This window comes from Equus przewalskii, chromosome 21 (genome assembly GCF_037783145.1).
Source record: "Equus przewalskii isolate Varuska chromosome 21, EquPr2, whole genome shotgun sequence".
Lineage (NCBI taxonomy): Eukaryota > Metazoa > Chordata > Mammalia > Perissodactyla > Equidae > Equus > Equus przewalskii.
In genome coordinates, this window is record NC_091851.1 from 24,441,267 (window position 1) to 24,460,146 (window position 18,880).

The following is an 18,880-nucleotide window of genomic DNA, read 5'->3' on the forward strand; positions in this document are numbered from 1 at the left end:
GTCTTTAAAGGACCATATTATAATGAGACCCTGGCTGTTTCAACCTTGAATCCAAAAAAATGTTATTTTGAAATTCAAAAAAAAAATTAAATGTGTGTATGTGTGTCTACATATATATATATACATATATAAAGAAGCAGTGAGAGAGGCTGGCCCCATGGTGTAGTGGTTAATTCCAGCACACTTCACTTTGGCGGCTCAGGTTTGCGGGTTCAGATCCCAGGTGCAGATCTATACTGTTTTATTAGCCATGCTGTGGCAACAACCCACATATAAACTGGAGGAAGATTGGCAAAATGTTAGCTCAGGGCTAATCTTCCTTGGCAAAAAAAAAAAACAAAAAAAAAAAACAGCAGTGAGAAAGGCTTTCAAATGTAAACTTGATCCTGCTAAACTTATAAAACAGTTAAAATTTCATTCTTTATGGTTTACCTGTTCTTGATTTTTATGTTGGTTGCTTGAATGTCCTCATCTTGCCTCTGCCTGACTTCCCCTTTGGCTCAGGCCCTGAATTGTATTATGGAAATGGTAGAGAAAACAAGGCGCTCCATGGCGGTTCTGCGGCGCTGTCAGGAATCTGATCGTGAAGAACTCAACTACTGGAAAAGACGATATAACGAAAACACAGAGATGAGGAAGACAGGGAGCGAGTTGGTCTCCAGGCAGCACAGTCCTGGGAGTGCAGATTCTCTCAGCAATGGTAAGGAGAGATTGTCACCTAACATGACAAGGAAGACTTTTTTATATTTTACTTTAAAGGAAGATGGTGCTAGATCGTGGAGTTAGAGAGACCCAGGTTATTATGTAGAGTAAATGAGGAAGTATGTCAAGGAGTGAGTATCTGGAACATTCAAGACATGTTGTCTTCCTCATGAAGAATGAGAATATTTGATTTCGTTCTGTTTTTAACTCTATATATGTGCTAGATGATGATCAAAGTGTGTTTGGTTGTTAAATTCAGCCTGACTGAGTATACTGGGTGCTCTCCTGTACATCACATTTATTCCTCACAGTAGCCCTGAAAGTGTTCACCTCACCTTCCCTCCTCTTTTTCCTGCTTCCCATCCAGGGAAATACCATTTATCAACCACTGCCTGACTGCCTCCTACAAAACTTTTACTGTACCAAGCTGTGTTGCCTTTTCCCAGCATGAAGCAGCAGAGATATGAGCAACTCTTCTCTCAATCCAAGGTGCTTCCAGGGCCCCACAGCCGTTTCCCTAAAAATGTTCCATCACATTCACCTAGTAACTGAAAAGGTGCCCTGTGCAAAGGCACAGCTGAATGACGGGCCATCTGTGATCACTCATTCCTCACCCACCTGCTCCAGGTTCCCAGTTTTCACCAATGAGAATGAATATCTTCTTACGACAGACCTCACATGTTCCACAGAAGACAGACATTATTCTCAAAAAGACTACAAAAATTGAGGCAAAGACGTTGGTAACTAAGGAATCCCACTCCCCCACTCCACCCACAGAGGTGACTCTTGAGTCAACCATAGATTAGCACCATTGTGGAATATCTAGCACAGCCAGATATCAAAGAATACTTATAGTTGTGGTATGATTCCTTTCATAAAAACTTCAAAGCTAGTCCTCAGGTTTCCCTCACCATCTGAACCTTCACAAATATTCCCTGTAACAGCTTGCAGAAAGTTCATCATCCAAATCACAGACCTTCCATCAACGAGTCTGCCTGCATGCAGGTAAGAAGGCATAGAATGCAGAGTGAGCTGGAGTCATGAGTCAGCTCTCCTCCAGCCAGGATTGCAGGTCTTGCTGGTGTCATTTAAATATTGCTTTGCACTGGGGCCAGCCCAGTGGTGTAGTGGTTAAGTTCGTGTGCTCTGCTTCAGTTGCCTTGGGTTCACAGGTTCAGATCCTGGGCGTGGACCTGGCAGTGCTCATCAAGCCACAGTGTGGCGGCATCCCACATAAAATAGAGGAAGATTGGCACAGATGTTAGCTCAGCAACAATCTTCCTCACACAGACACAAAAAATTGCTTTGCATGGACCTCTACTCATCTTTATCTTTTGCTTGAAGGTTTAGCTAGGGTGCCTGTGTGTTCTGATTTGTCAGAGACAGTTCCAGTGTATGTTTGTTATCCTCTCATAACTATTACTAGCATCTCCCCCATTCTCCGAAATGACGACAATTGGGATGATAAATTATATTGTCAATCTAGGTTTAGCTCTTCACGGATCACAGTGTTTCCTTCTCTCACGTTTCTCAGGGCACTCTCAATCTGTCTGACTTAAACAGTAGCTGTTAATATCTTTATTTGTGCATATTATACATATTTAGTGTTTTTATTTCACTGTTTCTCTTATAGTACATGGTGGTTGCAGTGTAGAAAGAAAGCATAATTCATATCCTAAACAAGCGTGCTATTCAAAATGTGGACCAAAACCACTCCAGAAACTACTTGTTACTGGTCTGTGATGATATGACGTGCTTACCCCGGATGTACTGGGGACTGCTTGCTTCACTTTGAGAAGGGTCCCCTAAACTAAGCAGTGCTTGCTTTATGTGCTCAGAGACATAATTGTTTTGCATTCTGGCATAAGTTCCTTATCTCTTCATGGACCAATAACAGTTTGTAGACTACTTCTTTGAGTAGCACTGTCCTATACTGTGCAGTATTCTTGGCATAGCACACAAGTATACTCACCAATGACTTCTAAATAATTAGATAATTAGTGTTTTAAATGTTTGGTGTTCTGCAGAAATCCAGGTGGATTGTTATTTTTTAGTATTTAAGTCTTTTGGTGATTTGGAGAGAAATCAACTAGAGACTGGATAGCATTATTCCTTTTGCCATTTGAAATAATAAAATATAGGTTCTCTCAATCTGAAAATTTGTGTTTCACAGTATTTTCAGAAACAGATTCTGTTCAGACACCAAGGGATGTTTTGGTATTTTATTTAAAGATGCGTAAATAAGTGCAAAAACGTTAAGAAAAAAGCAAGAAAATGGTTATTATAGGATTTAAGAGAATGGTCTCCTCTAGGGTTGTGAGGTGGAGGTGTAGATGGCGTAGAGTGCAGAGTGAGCTCTTGCCATTCTTCTTAGCTGTTCTCAGGACAGTTGCAAGTCTGGCTAGCATCATTTAAACAGTGCTGTGGCTTACTCACTTCTTGGGGACTTGGGTTGCTGAAAGTTTTCTCTTTCTTGATCTGGAGGTTTATGGGTGATCACTTCATAATTTTTCATTAAATTATGCATTAATATTTTTATGAACTTGTTAGCCACCTAATGTTTTGCAGTTAAAGTTTAAAAAAAAAAAGTAAAGAAACTGACTCAGCTATCAGTTTTTCCTGAGAATGAGAGTCACCTAGCTGTTTTATAACAAATACGCATTCCAAGTCTTTCCCTGGAGGTTATAATTCAGGGACCCAGGCATCTGAATATTTATGTTTAATGAGTTGGGAGAGCTGCCTCTAATTAAGCCCACAATCAGTACCATCCACAGTCATGGGGCTTTCGTGAAGCTTTTTAGTGACGTGCGTTAGCAAACAGTCAAGGGTGACCAAAGTTTTAGTTAGGTAAGCTTCTGATATTATAAAAGTGGAGACCAAAATAGGAAACAGAAATAGGAGTTAACAGCAGCTTTTCAGGGAAAGGAAAACTTCAAAAAATACATTGTTAATATCCCCGGAGTGAAAAAGATAAGAAAATAAGAGGATCCATGAAACTCGTATATCCAAATCATCTGAGTTTCGGAAACAGTGAACAGAACAGAAAGAGAAGAGAGAATAGTTGTTGAAATAATTCAAAAAATTTACTTAGAACTGAAAGACAGTGTTCCAGGTTGAACCACTCTCCCAAGTAAACACGGTGGAAGAAAGATTTATTAGTTAGCATCACTGAAAGTTAGAGGACAACTCTGAAGGAAAGTTATTTTAACTTAGAATTCTGTACTCAACCACAACAATTAAGTGTTAGATTAACAACCCACAATTCTTCGAAAAATGCACCTCCCATCTACCCTTTATCATGGTGTCTACCACGGTTGGTAGGATTTACGCCAATACAAGAAGTAAACCAGAAGGTGGAACTAGATAAAGAGAGAGGAAGGGAATCCCTAGGATGGTGAAGGAGGGTCCCCAGCAACAGTGGTACAGCAAGCCTGGAAAGCAGCCAGTTCACACTGGAATAGCCCAGAAGCTTGCTGGAGATTTCTTTCAGAAAATGAAATTTATAAAATATTTACACAATAGAAGGAGAATTTGAGATTGACTTAGAAATATTTACATAAGAAACTTAGCACGTGAATAAACAAGGCAATTATTAACTCTAAGAAAAACAAAAACTTGTTGAAGAAGATAAAAAGATTCATAGAGTCTGAACCACGTGACTAGCTGTGATTAGCATTTACATTGAGTACTGTGAATGTTGACTATTGATGTATTGAGTATCTCTCTAGGGGAAAGGAAGGGGAAGGAATTGTGAATGTGTCTGGTGGGGTCGGGTGGGGGTTAAAAGAGAATGAAACTTTTTCTTAATGAAATGGTTAGTCAATCAATAATATCTGCAACTGAAAAAATCAAGATGTAGCAATACTGGAAGGAAGAGTCAGCTAAAAGACACTTTACCATTGTTATAATAGCAAATATATATGACCTGCAGAGAGGTAAATCTCCTAGTGTGGTTTGGAAGACCTTAACCATGAAGGCTGGATTCTAAGCCAGGTGCTTGTCTTTGGTGGTTAACCCTGGGTGCCCATTAGAACTCACCTGGGGACTTCTGCAAAACTCCTGATGCCCTGGCCCCACCTTGAGATTCTGATTTAATTGGTCTGAGGTGGGACCTGGGCTACCAGAGTTGAGAAACATTCCTTTCTGTGCATTACCGTTTAATTTTCAGAGCAACCTTATGAGGTAAGTATCATTTTTTAGTGAAACTGCATGGCCTATTGCAGAAAATACAGAAACATATAAAGAATTTACTAGATCATCATCCCACACTGAAGAATTTTGGAAATGTATCTGAGAATACTGAACTACAACTTTGTACTGATTTCTTTGAAAATGTAATTCATATTAAGCATGATCTCACATCATTATAGATTTTATAAACAATTTTAGTAACTATACAATATTATACCTTGTAAATATACTATAATTTCCTTAAGCTATTCCTGTTCTTGAACATTATGGGTTTTTGCTTGTTTTGTTTTTCTTTTTCAGTGAGTACTGCAATATTTAAAATCTCTGTATAGTAAGAATTTTTCAAACCGTGCCTTTTTCCCTTAGGATATATTCTTAGCTGTAAAATGAATGGATTGTGCATGTAGGCGTTTTTGCTCACTTGATCTTGGTTTGTTTTGATGGATAGGATAGCTAATATTTATGGGGTCAAACCTGTCTTCCTTTGTGGTTTGTTCCTTGACCTTCATCCCTACCCACGGTACAATAAATTTCATCTATGTTATATTGAAGTTTGATATGTTTGAGTTTTAAACACATACATTTAAAATTTTCCAAGTAGTTTAAATTTTCCTGCCATCAGTTAATGATGCTCATCTTTTATCTGTTGAAATGACATAATTATCAGATGCTACATTTTATTAAATACTTCAGTCTGGTTCCTTCATTGACCTTTCTGACTATATTAGTTAGCACTTTTAGTAATAAGAGCTTATCTGGGCTCTTACTATGTTTCAGCCAGTGCTGAGGCTTTTACATGTGTTTTCAAAAGTGCCGAATGAGATAAAGGAACTACTATTATATTCTTTTACATGGCAAAACTGAGGCTTAAATAAGTTTTAAAAATTGGCCAGGGTCTATCCTTGTGGTGCAGCAGTTAAGTTCTCACGTTCCACTTCAGTGGCCCAGGGTTCACCAGTTCAGATCCCGGGTGCAGACATGACACTGCTTGAAAACCCATGCTGTGACAGGCGTCCCACATATAAAATGGAGGAAGATGGGCCTGGATGTTAGCTCAGGGCCAGTCTTCCTCAGCAAAGAGGAGGATTGGTGGCAGATCTTAGCTCAGGGCTAATCTTCCTCAATATATATATATATATATATGTAAATTTTTATGTGTATTTTACATGAATAAAAAAAATCTTATTATCCCCTTATCACTCCAGGGGATACAGAAGTAGGTTCTTTTTGATGATAGCTCTTGGAATGGGAGAGACTCCCACCCTATCCAACACCAGTTTGCAGCCAATTCCTGGGCATTCTCATGAGGACTAACCATTTTATAAGGCTCCTCAGACAGCGTTTCATGCCAGGCTGGCATCCCCTGCCACACTGGCTGTTCCCCTGATTCCTCTTTGCACCATAGGTTGGTGAGTGAGTGTTCAGAGCATAAAATCTACTTTTCAGATTAGCCTCAACAAAGCATAAGGAAATGAGGAAGTCGGCTAGCACTGACTCATTAAAAAAAAAGTTCAGGGACTGCCTCAGTGGCATAGTGGTTAAGTTCACCCGCTCTGCTTCTGCGGCCTGGGGTTCACAGGTGCAGATCCCAGACGCAGACCTACACACCACTCATCAAGCCATGTTGTGGAGGCGTCCCACATACAAAATAGAGGAAGACTGACACAGATGTCAGCTCAGGGGCAATCTTCCTCACCAAAAAAAAAAAAAAAAGAAGAAGAAGAAGAAGGAAAATTCAAGTTACCTTAATTAGTTTTCACACTTTTTAAAGCAATGGTACCATTTCTTATAATCACAATAAACATATATGATAAGTCACTCACCCTTGTCCCCTTCCCAGCAACCCCCTTGGATGCCTCTTGGGGTACATTTGAAATACACTGTTCCAGATCAGTATTTTCTTTACTACGTGCTTTTTTGTTTCTTTGTTGATGAGCATTTTAAGAAACTGTAAAGGAAACCTCCTTAAGTTACCTGTAAGGATTCAGAGTTGCCACAAAACAAAAGCCATATTCCCTGATATATCAGAGAGCACTTGCCAGCAACCTGTGCATGATGGGGACAGTTAAATTGGATACAGACACACACAGAAATTTTTATCTGTAGTTATATTTTAGGGAGTGCCTTAAAAATACATACATGTTCATAAGGGAAAAAATAAGAGCATACAGATAAGTAAAAAAAAAGAAAGGGAAGATCACTTTTAATCTCACTACTGGGGCTGGCCCCGTGGCCGAGTGGTTAAGTTTGCGCACTCTGCTTCATCAGCCCAGGGTTTCGCCAGTTTGGATCCTGGGCGTAGACATGGCACTGCTCATCAGGCCATGCTGAGGCGGTGTCCTGCATGCCACAACTAGAAGGACCCACAACTAAAAATATACAACTATGTACCCAGGGGCTTTGGGGAGAAAAAGGGAAAATTTTAAAAATCTTTAAAAAAAAAATCTCACTACTTTTACTGTTAATATTTGAGGTATGCATGTGTATGTGCGTCTACACTTGTGTCTGTTTTAAAACTAAACAGTGTACTATTTTATGATCTGTTTTTATCCCTTACCAGAATATTTTTTGCACTAAATGACCGTATATGTTTTGATCTTTCTAAGTGGTGAATGAGAGGGCTGATAAATTTTTCATAAAAATAAAACATGTCGATTATAGATAGCTTCTGACCCTATGCTGTTTATCTCTCTTCTGTAGATTCTCAGCGGGAATTCAACAGTAGGCCAACAACAGGATATGTACCTGTGGAGTTTTGGAAAAAAACTGGTATGTGTCTGTCTTCTTCTTCTTCTTCTTCTTCTTCTTTTTTGTTTTTTTTTTTGAGGAAGATTAGCCCTGAGCTAACATCTGCTGCCAATGCTCCTCTTTTTGCTGAGGAAGACTGGCCCTGAGCTAACATCCGTGCCCATCTTCCTCTACTTTATATGCAGGATGCCTACCACAGCATGGCGTGCCAAGCGGTGCCATGTCTGCAGCTGGGATCCGAACCAGCGAACCGCAGGCCGCCCAAGCGGAACGTGCGCACTTAACGGCTGGGCCACCAGGCCAGCCCCTACAGCTCATGTTTCTTACTGAGTTCAGTCTTATATTCCTAATTGCTTCCTGGTCCTTTGTACCTGGATACCCCAGAGGCACCTCACCTTCTCACTTGCCTCCACAGCATTTTACTTATCTGTTTCATTGCATAGCACTAGCATTCCTCTCCTTTACCTCCACCTCCAGGCCCTTAGAGGCTACCATCCTCATTCTGCCTCATCCCTTCTATGCCACTTGCTTCTGCCTCAATTCAGAATCTCTTGTATCAGCTAGATCATTGCCTTAGCCTCTCAGTTGGTATCTCTGTCTTCAGCCTTTTTTCCTTGCATGGGACCCTTTAGGGGTTCATATTTTCTTTAGAAAAAGGGCCAAATTCCTTAGCATGGAATGCAAGACTTTCCAAAAATTCACTAAATTTTGAATGAATTTCTCAACCATCTCAACCTAGACACATTTTCTTGATGCTCCGTTGCCACTTGTTAAGCTGATCACTTTTTCCCTTGGAACTCTTGTCTTATACTGACATATATGATGGCACCTAAGCCACCTTTATACTTTCACAAACAGTTATGAGAAGATGGATTATGTCTTAGTCACCAGGTATCCCCAGCCCCTGGCACAGTGCCCACCTTTATCTACCTACCCAACAAATAATTGCATGAATGGACAAGTGAGTATAAGAATAAAAGTGAATGCGTATGTCATATGTTCATCCCTGTATGTTTTTAGAAAAGTCATCTTGTTTCAGCTCTGTCCCTTCTTAGGAAATGATGTGAAGTGGGAGGGAAAAGATTTCTCGGCCAGTTGATTTTACTGTCACTTTCTTCTAGAAGAAGCTGTGAATAAGGTGAAAATTCAGGCCATGTCAGAAGTCCAGAAAGCCGTTGCCGAGGCAGAACAAAAAGCCTTTGAAGTGATTGCAACAGAGAGAGCTCGGATGGAGCAAACCATAGCAGATGTCAAACGGCAGGCTGCAGAGGACGCCTTCCTCGTCATAAACGAGCAAGAAGAGTCTACGGAGGTCAGAGCTCTGTTAGCCCTGGGGGCTGGGGCTGGGGCAGCTGGAGTGACCAAGCCCACTACTTTCTTTTCAGGTGCTGGGCAGTAAGACACAATAGTTTGCTCTTGAACTAGATGATTATAATTTTTATTCAGTACCGGAAGAGTTTTGTTCCTCAATTATTATATTGTCTTGGTTCATGTTGGTTTAAATTTTGAAAACTCACCCTAAAGACGGAGTTTGTGGAATTGAATGATAACGATGACCACCATTGACTGAGTGGGCTTCCTATGTGCCAGACACAGAGCTAAGTGTGTGCATTGTCTCTTTGGTCCTCAGAACAACCCTGTGAGGTAGGTATTGTTGGATTCCAATTTTACAAATGAGGAAACTGTGGCTCAGGGAATTTAACTGAATAATCCCACGGTGCTGAAGCCAGGTTGCAAGGATGAGGAAAAGCAGGGCCCTGTAGCATCCGGTCTGTTTCTAAACAGGATAGTTCTTTTATGAATTGAAGTGACAGATCTAGCAGACCTGCCCCACTCTCCCAGACTCAGGGCCCAGGACTTGGTGATGCTTCTGCACAGGACACTCTTGTTCTATAATGAGGACAAAAATGAACTGACTGGAAAGAAAAGAGCATATGACAAAATCATCATCAGTCCTTTTGAATGGTAACAAAATTTTTCTGTAACTTTTATTTTAGGGTTTTTCAGATAAACTTAAGACCTGAAAGAAGCCTGTTTCTGAAAGTAGATAGATCCCATCTACCACTTGAGAGATCAGCTGTCCTTGGGACATTCTCTTGAAGTTAAACAATGGAGATTTTATTTTCTCATTCTGTTTAAATGAGCCCTGTCAATATAGCAATGCCAAGCATGGCAATATGAAGATGAAATGCCTAAATGTCATGTGGCCATCACAGAAGATGTGGAAAATTCTTTATTGTAGCACTCCAGCAAAGACGTTGAAGTGTGAGAAAACAGTTCCTGTAACCCTCGTCTCTTCCTTCTCCCCTGCTGCTTTTTCTTTAGAATTGTTTTTAAGCAGTGATATCTCTATTTTTGTTGTATTTAATTATGTCTATCTCCAAAGAAGTGTAACATTTTGGCTAAGAGCATGAGTTCTGGATTTGCCCTGCAGGATTTAAATCCCAGCTCTCCATTTATAGGACTGTGCTTTTAAGGAGCTGTCATTTTAAACAGTGCCCGAGGTGGCCTGCAGGTGAGGCACACACCAGCATCCATCCCAGCAAACCTTCCCAAACAGGGCAGGGATAGCAGGGCCTAAGCTTTGGGTGAGTTTGCGTTGGGCCAGGAGGACTGATTTCCCTCCGTGTCATCCAGAAAATTCTACTTGAAGTTTAGTAGGTTTCCCTGAAGTTTCTTATTCATCCTGTGAGAGGTGGTTTGGTCTAGCGGAAGGAGCCCTGGGCTGCAGGTTAGGAACCCTGAGTTCTGGTCCCAGTTCCCCTTCACAATGGCAGTGTACCCTTGAGGAGTCAGTTTCCTTCTCTGTATGATTAGCCCCTATCGTGCTAGTCTCATAGTTTTTAGGAAGATATAATTCGATCATGGTTGCAAAAGTGTTTTTAAACTGCAATGCACTGTGCAGCTGGAAAGGGTTTTGTTCTGTTGTTAACAACATACATGTATAAGCTGTGGCAGCTCCTACTCTTGTAAAACAGCCGCCTTCTCTGAGGCCAGACCCAAGCATGTCTCCTGTAATGCCTTGGGTGGAGGAATGGAAGTAAGAGGTTCCCTATCTCTACCACAGGGCACCTTCTGTCCCCAGCCTGGATTTCTTGGCAAACACAATGGGCTAGCAATTGCTTGTAAGATGAGGAGTCATTTCTCCTTTGGGCCAGGTTTGCAGTAAGGTCAGGGAGGTCTGGGATTGGTTCCAGGGATTTTGACAAGCCCCAGGTAGTTCTAGCCAGTTCTGGTGGTCTGGTGGTTAAGATTCTCACTTCCATGGCCCAGGTTCATTTCCTGATCAGGGAACCACACCACCTGTCAATTGTCATACTGTGGCAGCTGCATGTAGCCGTAATGCTGAAAGCTCTGCCACCACTATTTCAAATACCAGCAGGGTCACCCATGGTGGACTAGTTTCAGCTGAGCTTCCAGACTGAGACAGACTAGGAAGAAGGACCACCACTTCTGAAACAACTGGCCATGAAAACCCTATGAATAGCAGCAGAGCATTGTCTGATACAGCTCTGAAAGATGAGAGAATGGGGCAAAAAGACCTGGCAGAGTTCTGCTCTTCTGTACACAGGGTTGCTAGGAGCTGGAATCCGCTTGATGGCACTAAAAACAACAGGTAGTCCTGGTACAGGTGGTCCCCAGGCCACGCTTGGTGTAATATTGGCATAAACTTATGGCCCATTCTTGACAAAGGAAATTCTGGAATCCCATTTCTGACTTTCCTAGTCAGTAACTCAGAAGGTTTATAACCTTCTCCCATTAACTACAAGGGACTGTTTGGCCAAATGTGTTGCTCCAGCTTTGAGGAACGCTGATTTGAAGGGTGGCTACAACAGTAATAAGTCTTTTATCTTATATCTTGGCAAAAAGCCTCATGGTTAAGTCAGGGAAAAGCTACAGGGAAAGGGAACGTGAAAGTGTCTTTTTTACCCTGGCTACTCTGACACTAACCACGTTGTTCCTGCATTTCTGTGATCCTGCCTCTGTGGGAAGCTGTTTATCTTGTCTCATTGTATCTCATAAATCATGAAATAAGCTATTTTAAATAGGCAGCCACGGTGAAAGTTCCAGTCGTTTTTTTTTTTAAGATTTTATTTTTCCTTTTTCTCCTGAAAGCCCCCCAGTACCTAGTTGTCTGTTTTTTAGTTGTGAGTCCTTCTAGTTGTGGTATGTGGGACGCTGCCTCAGTGTGGCCCGATGAGCAGTGCCATGTCCTTGCCCGGGATCCAAACCAGTGAAGCCCTGGGCCACTGAAGCGGAACATGCGGACTTAACCACTCGGCCATGAGGCTGACCCCAAGTTCCAGTGGTTTAATGCTGTGCCCCGGTGTGAGATTTACTTTCAGACTTGGACAAAGAGAGTAAAGTTTCTCTCATTCGCCTGGGGTTGACCTTGTGGCGTATGTTGCCACAGCAGCCCCACCTAGGCAACAACTGAGTTCTTCCCCACAAGTATTAATGTTCTGCCAAAGCATTGTTTGGAGTCAGCCTATCAGACTCCAAAGTACTGAAATTCTCTGAATGCAGTTTGCTTGAGGATCTGTAACGGTGACCTAAAAATTCCTTCTGTTCCCTCTTTTGGTCCCCTGGTGTTGGTATCGGCAAGTTTGGCAGTCCTCAGAGTATATATCCTGAGAAGCCTGTTGTGTTGGAAGGGAATCTACAGTCCTTTCTAATGCTCTTTGAAACTAAACTTGTACATTGAATATTGCGGAGTTAGGAGGTCTGGGTTCCAGGCTTTGCATAGCCACATAATCATTTTATAACCTTAGGTAAGTCTCTGCCCGCTGGCCTTCAGTGTCCCATCTGTACAAGAAGTGGGCAAGATGAACCCAAGGCCCTTTTCAGCACTTGTTGTCTATTGTTTTTCACTTGAGCAAGTGTCCTGGTTTCTTTGGGGGTGGTGTCTGTCTTTCTTGAGGGGACTAGAGGAGTGGTCAGGCCCGGCCTCGTGACTGGCTTCTGCCATTCTGGAGAACTTGGGGTGAGGGGGTGGGGTGCTGACTACTCAAGTCCTTCCTGACACCTAAGAAAGCCTTACCCACTCCTGATAGCTTCACCTAGCAAAGTCATGGGGCTTTTTCTCTTATAAGTGGGTCCTGGAGACCTCAGGTGCATGACACTCATGTGTCCCTAGTGGCGTCCTCAAGGGAGACTACAGGAAGGAGGGTACCAAGGGGCAGGTGCTGGGAGCTGTGCTTGGTGGCAGCATTCTTCAGGATGCTGCTCTTCCTTCTTAGTTGATTGAGAGAAGTGAAGCATCATCTGTTCAAATACTGTTTCTAGTGCTTCTTTCATGGCACTACTTCTAGCTGTAACCAAGCATCACTTGGCTCATATCTTCTATCATAGAATTAGTGCATTCTCAGCTGGTGCACTTCAGACACCCTCCCAACCCCCCAGTCCCACACTGCCGTGGTTTCTTCTTAAGCCCTAGCAATTCGTGCCCTCCCTGCAGGAAAGTGCAGAGAGTAGTAAGAAAATTCCCTGACCGAGACCTCCTGGGCCCTGAGTGCTGAGGTGTTGCAGGAGGCTCCCATACATGAACCAGGAGGATTTGCAAGATCCCAGCCCACCTGTGACGAGGCACATCACTGAAAGGAGAGTGGGCACAGAGGAAGTAGCACAACTACCCCCACGCCTTCTCGCCGGTCTTGGTCCCTTGGCAGGTGACTTTTTTAAAAGGTCAGGTGTTGTCAGTGAAAACAATCAAGATGAGAAAACACCTTTTTGACACGTATGTATTTGTGGTCTTAGAATAGATAGCTGTGGTGGGGGGACCCTGGGACAGAGCTTGGTTTGGTCACTGAGGATTAAAATAGGAGTGAAAATAATGAGTCGGTGCCTCCAGCAGGAGATGGGACTTCCACCTGCCCTGTGATGATGCTGTGGGTATTTTCACACACCCGCTGTCTCTCTGTCCCGTCAGCCCAGTAGGTAGTTTTCCTGTTTTGCAGATGAAGGAAACTCAGAAAGCAGATAGCAGGAGAGGCAGGACAAGCGCAGGTATATGTAGCCCAAGAACCCATGCTGTCCCCATACAGCCCCCTCTTCAACAGTGCAGGTGACGAGTCATGACAAGCCTGCCCCATGAGATCCAAGCAACTAACCACTGCCTGTGTCTTGCAGAACTGCTGGAACTGTGGCCGCAAAGCCAGTGAGACCTGCAGTGGCTGCAATATCGCACGATACTGCGGCTCTTTCTGCCAGCATAAGGACTGGGAGCGGCACCACCGCCTCTGTGGCCAGAACCTGCATGGCCAGAGTCCCCACAGCCAGAGCCGGCCACTGCTTCCTGGAGTGAGGGGCTCCTCGGCCCGGTCTGCCGACTGCAGTGTGCCGAGCCCGGCCCTGGACAAGACCTCGGCAACCACCTCGCGCTCCTCGACACCTGCCTCTGTGACAGCCATCGACACCAATGGACTCTGAGCTGCAGACTTACTTCACCTGATGACCTTGCAGCACAGCAGAGCACTGCACCGGGGGCTGGCTGTTTGAACCAGTGCAAGTGGCTGTTGGGTCATCAACAAGCAGTGAAGTGGAGGCAGGAAGAGTGCAAGCCCAGCAAACACTGCTCCACAACCCCTCTGGACACTTGCCCCAGTTTCCCTCTGTGGGAGCTGGTGTGCCATTCTCTCTGCACACAGGCAGCTGGCTGGAGCTGCCTCCTCCATGGCTTTCTGGTTTGTTCCTCTCCCAGCTCTTTTCCAGTGTAGACCACCAGCTCCCCTCCCTGCCTCTTGAGGCAGCAGACTGTCGAACGTGTCCAGCCAGGCTGGAGGCAGCTTACTCCATTGCACTGTCTGCTACTCCGTCGTCCTTCTGCAGCAGAGGCTTGGAGGCTGACAGCAGGCCGAGGGGGAGGCCCTCCTCTGACAGAGTGGCCCTCTCACCCCTGAACAGCTCCTTGAGCCCCATTTTCACCCTCAGCAGGTGCCACTCATTGGCCCCATGGAGACTTAGGCAGGCACAAAGCAGCACTCAGGACTCGCCCACTTGACCCTGCTGTTGAGACTTAAGATTCTCAGAAACCACAGGAAAGAAGTCACCACTTCAGTGAAAGCACCGTAATAATAAAAAATAAATAAAACTTCCTCCAGGCATCACAGATCATTTTGGACAAGATTTTCCAACCTGGCTGGCTACATTAGTTTGGGACCCATTTTTTCCTCTCTTCTTTAAGTTTGCTTGTGCAGAAAATAGTTTCCAGCGCATGGATTGGTCTGAGGGAGAATGAGACTCAATTGTGGATAGTCTCTTCTCTCTGAGCATGTTGGCCAAACTTGTATCGTCGGATTATTGAATGGATCATTTACTGGAAATGCAGAAGCTTGTACCACCGCTTGGCTGTTGCACAGTCGTCTTGTTCTGTATCCTTTTATCTCAGACCACGCATGTCCAGATCACTGTGTGGATCTTCTTCCTGTGGTCTCTGTTTGGCGCCCTGTAAGCTGCAGTTGTCCCATAGGATGTGATGTGGTGTGGCTAGGACTTCCTCACCAGTCAAGGCCTGGTCACTTCTAAGCAGCCCTCTTGGACCTGAAAGAATTCTTCAAACCTCGTGGTTTCATGTCTTACATACTACGTCAGTTTACTGTCGGGCATACAATTTCACTTTCCCTTCTCTTGTGTTGTTTGATACCTGCCCTCTTTGAGCTAAGAGAAGTTTTGTGAAATGTCAGAACCTTTCTGAGAAAGCCTGACCAATTTTTCTTCCTGTCTTCAGAGAGTTTTCCAGCAGTTTACCTGGCTCTCCAAACATGACATCACTTATACCCCTTTGAAAATGTTAAGAACAGCTACACACATCCTTCCCTGCCATTCAGGTTTCCTTGGGAGCCCTAGGACCCTGACTCTCCCAGTCTCCACCTCCAAGTCTGCAGCACCCAGTCGCCCCAAGGAACCAGTTGGGGTGAGTTGGTTGGCCCAGCTTTAGATGGCAACCTTCTGTGCACTGACCAGAGTGAAATAAAAGCTCCTGGTCCCGGAAAGGTAAAGGGATCAGCATAGGTAGCATTGTCCTTGCAAATAGGTCTTACTTTAAGAACTTTAAATCCCTAATTTACCTTACCTAAGGATTTTCTGTCTTACAAAGAAACTCAGTACAAAGCACCTTTAAATTACCTGGATTTCCATGGCATAAAGTAAAGTAGACCTAGAGAAAGACTAACGGAATAATGTTACCTTATTGTGGAACTCCTTAAACTGCAGTCGCTGGGAGGTGTCCTGACTTTTGATGAAATTAGTACCCCGGACAGGACTTGCTTACATTTCCACAAGATGTGGGATGTCCCATGAAGAGTCGTGGAACCTGTTAATCAGTTATAGCAAGAGGGTGTCTCATGTGTCCACCAGGTCTGTCCTTGGCTCACTGTCTTTTCATCGGCACTTGAACACCTAGGTGGGTTCTTTAAATCTTCAGTGGCCACAAGACTAGCCAGAGTAGCACAGATTTTTCCTCGTTGGAATAAAGAGCCAAAACCAACAAGATATAGTTCGTCAGGGCTCAATGTCTGTTTTCTACAGCTAACATTTAGGTTGTGTGTGCAGGTCCTAGCCTACCTTTGTGGGCTGTGGTTCCAGTGACAGCTTAGTTTTCAGAGTTTTTGTAATGCTGTTGCATACTGCCTTGCTCATGTGCTACCCAGAGACCAAGCTGAAAACCTGGGCAGTATTCCAACTGTAGTTCAGTTCTCAGACCTTTTGCTGTGTTAATTTTAGTCAGTTACACACATAGGGCATCTGTCCAAGACTTCCTGTTTAGATGTGGAGAATCCCTTTCTCCAGCTGCCTCCTTTCTGAAATCCTCCAGCTTTCTGGTTGGGGGCAGGAGGAAGGGGGGTGGCTAGAGGAGCAGGGGTGAGTCCAGGTTTCCACTTGGTATCCAGTGTCTGCTGGCACTACCCCAACTACCAGTTTAGGGGCGCAGGTTCAGACTTCTCACTTTCTTCTAGTTAGATTTAAAATATCTTAATATAATCAGGCTGCTTAGAGGACCAACTTTTATAGTTAATATTTAGGGGGACAAAAAGTCAAAGAGGACCTCAGAGTGGTGGTACTAAGGGTGTTGTCAGGGCAGTGACAGGCTCTTCCATGTTATCGTAGAACCAAAAGCAGATGTGACACATGCCTACTCACCTGTCAGAACAAATCTGGAGGATGAAGCCAGTGCTCAGCATCACCCAGTGAGGGACACTGATGAGTGATGGAGCATCACTGTCCTCGGCCCAGTGAGGAGTTGTTGCAGGAAACAGAGAAGAGACCAAAAGTGGCCAAAATAGGAGTCGTCTCTAAATGTTCCAAGGGATACTTGGGGCTGGATCTTCGTATCTTCAGTTGTCCTTTGTGTCCCCACTGCTGCACCGTGCCTGACTCCATCCAGTGGTGAAAACTGACATGGGAAGAAGTTGGTTAATTTTCCACCTGCTCAGGAATAGGCAGCCCACCTTATAAGGTGAGATCACTCCACTCAGGAGGGCCCCTGCAGCTCCAGGGGTGGGGCTCTAGCAGATCTGCTCAGGCACAGTCATGTGACTGAAGTCACAGAGTGAGTAGATCTTTTCTTGGACGGTGCTGAGTCATATATGTCTCTCGATGGATCTAAGTTTGGAAACAGGACACGTCTACTCAGCACAGTCCATGTCTGGCATTGGCTGCAGTGTGCCCTGTGCTGTGTGGACCTCTTTTGCCCATCCAAGCCGGTGGGTCTACCAAGAGCCCCTCGCTTCTTGGTGTCTATGTGAGCATCTTCAGCTTCTAGACAGAAAATCTATACTTTACTTTGTATGGCCTTGTCCCAAAGTCAAATTGATCTCCAGTGCTGTCACCTGCTTGCAAAGGGTGTAGGCCTGGTTCTGGTTAGTTCCAGATGATATCTCAGCAAGTGGATTTGAAGATTCAACAACACAATTGCAATTCTATGGTAGTGAATTCTTCAGAATGAAAGCATAAATAATGACCAGGTGGCCATTTGTCCTGGAAACTGTAGAAGGGATTATGGATTGAATAAATTGTTTAAAGTAGAACACATCTTAGGGGCTTTTTTCAGAACTAGTTTCCAGGCTCCTGGGTCAGTAGATCAAGCCAACTTCCTTAGATTTTTTTTTTTAGCTATTGCAGAGAACTGGGCAGTGGCATGTTTGAACCAAATGTAAGAAAAACCAGAGGAACCTGGACTGTTCCAGCATGGGCCGGACAGACAGCTGTTGGGGAGGAGTCCTGCCCGGGGTTGGGTGGGGAGCTGGGCGAGCTGCTGAATAGGGTCCTTCCAACTCTCAGTGTCTGTAGTTCTTGTGAAACCAAAATGTTGACTGCCTGCCTCTGCCCATGTGCATTGACGTGCTCATTTCCAAAGATGATGGTGCAGGTGAGCTTTTCCATCGTGAGCCAGGAGAAGGTTAGGAGGCCTGAGGGCAGACCTGGCATCCCGCCTTCCCCTCTACAGCCCCAGAGATGGCGCTTCCCCTGCAGACCCCACCTGGTCAGGCCCACAGCTGCCCAGTGGACACTCATTGATGCTTATACCAAATAGGGCATGTGCGGCTGGCAGGGACAGCCCTGTCCCTGCGCTGGAGTTGGCAGAGAAAAGCAGCAATAAGCATTAGGCGAATGGTTGAAAGTGCTGTTTGGCTAAGAGGCCTTCGGTCCACTTTCATGGCTTTCCAAGTTCCTGATGAGGCTGCAAAAGCTCCGTCCTAGAAGAAAGCCAATAATGTAAATAAGTGGAAAACTAAGCCTCCACCCGTGGTTTTTAAAGGTGAAGATGAATGAAACCACCCACAGGATACAGTACAGTCTGGTTTTTCTGTGCTTTGTCATTTTACTCTGATAGGAACTTTTGTTACTTAACTCTGTGCATAACTTATTTAATGTACTGTATAAATGAACCAAAACTGTTAAATATGTATTTAGTTTGTTCTACTTAAAGTAGTCAATAAAAAGGCTATATTCCTTTTCTGACTCAGGCTGGAATGGGACTAGGAGGGAAGGTGGTCACTGCGAGACATCCTGCTGACAGACTTCTGTGTCCCCTCCCGCACCTTCCCCAATCTTGGTGGTGGGGAGGCTCCAGTGGTTCTTGCTGTGGCCTGAAGAGCACGTGGGATGAAAGCAAGAGGTACTGCTGAGGAGAAGGGTCCAGGTGCTGGACCTCTGGGAAGCCAGCAGGGCGGCCCGGGCCCAACCAGGCTGGCTGCTCGTGCTGCTATTGGCCACCTCGTGGACCTGCAGTCCACTGCCA

At 44.3% G+C, this 18,880-nt stretch overlaps 1 protein-coding gene across 7 annotated transcripts in view; it reads left to right on the plus strand.

Annotated features, from left to right (window-relative positions):
- The window catches only part of CBFA2T2 (CBFA2/RUNX1 partner transcriptional co-repressor 2), a 138,524-nt gene extending 119,931 nt beyond the window's left edge, over positions 1-18,593 (plus strand). For 4 of the 7 annotated variants that reach the window (XM_008535864.2, XM_070588018.1, XM_070588019.1 and 1 more), the window contains 4 exons: positions 505-700; positions 7,594-7,662; positions 8,763-8,953; positions 13,771-18,593. In XM_008535864.2, the coding sequence (XP_008534086.2) occupies positions 505-700; positions 7,594-7,662; positions 8,763-8,953; positions 13,771-14,070 (756 nt within the window). In that variant the 3' untranslated portion in view covers positions 14,071-18,593. The remainder of the gene's footprint in view (positions 1-504; positions 701-7,593; positions 7,663-8,762; positions 8,954-13,770) is intronic. The other 3 variants (XM_008535868.2, XM_070588022.1, XM_070588021.1) reach the window with 1 other exon arrangement.
- Positions 18,594-18,880: the final 287 nt, after the last annotated feature.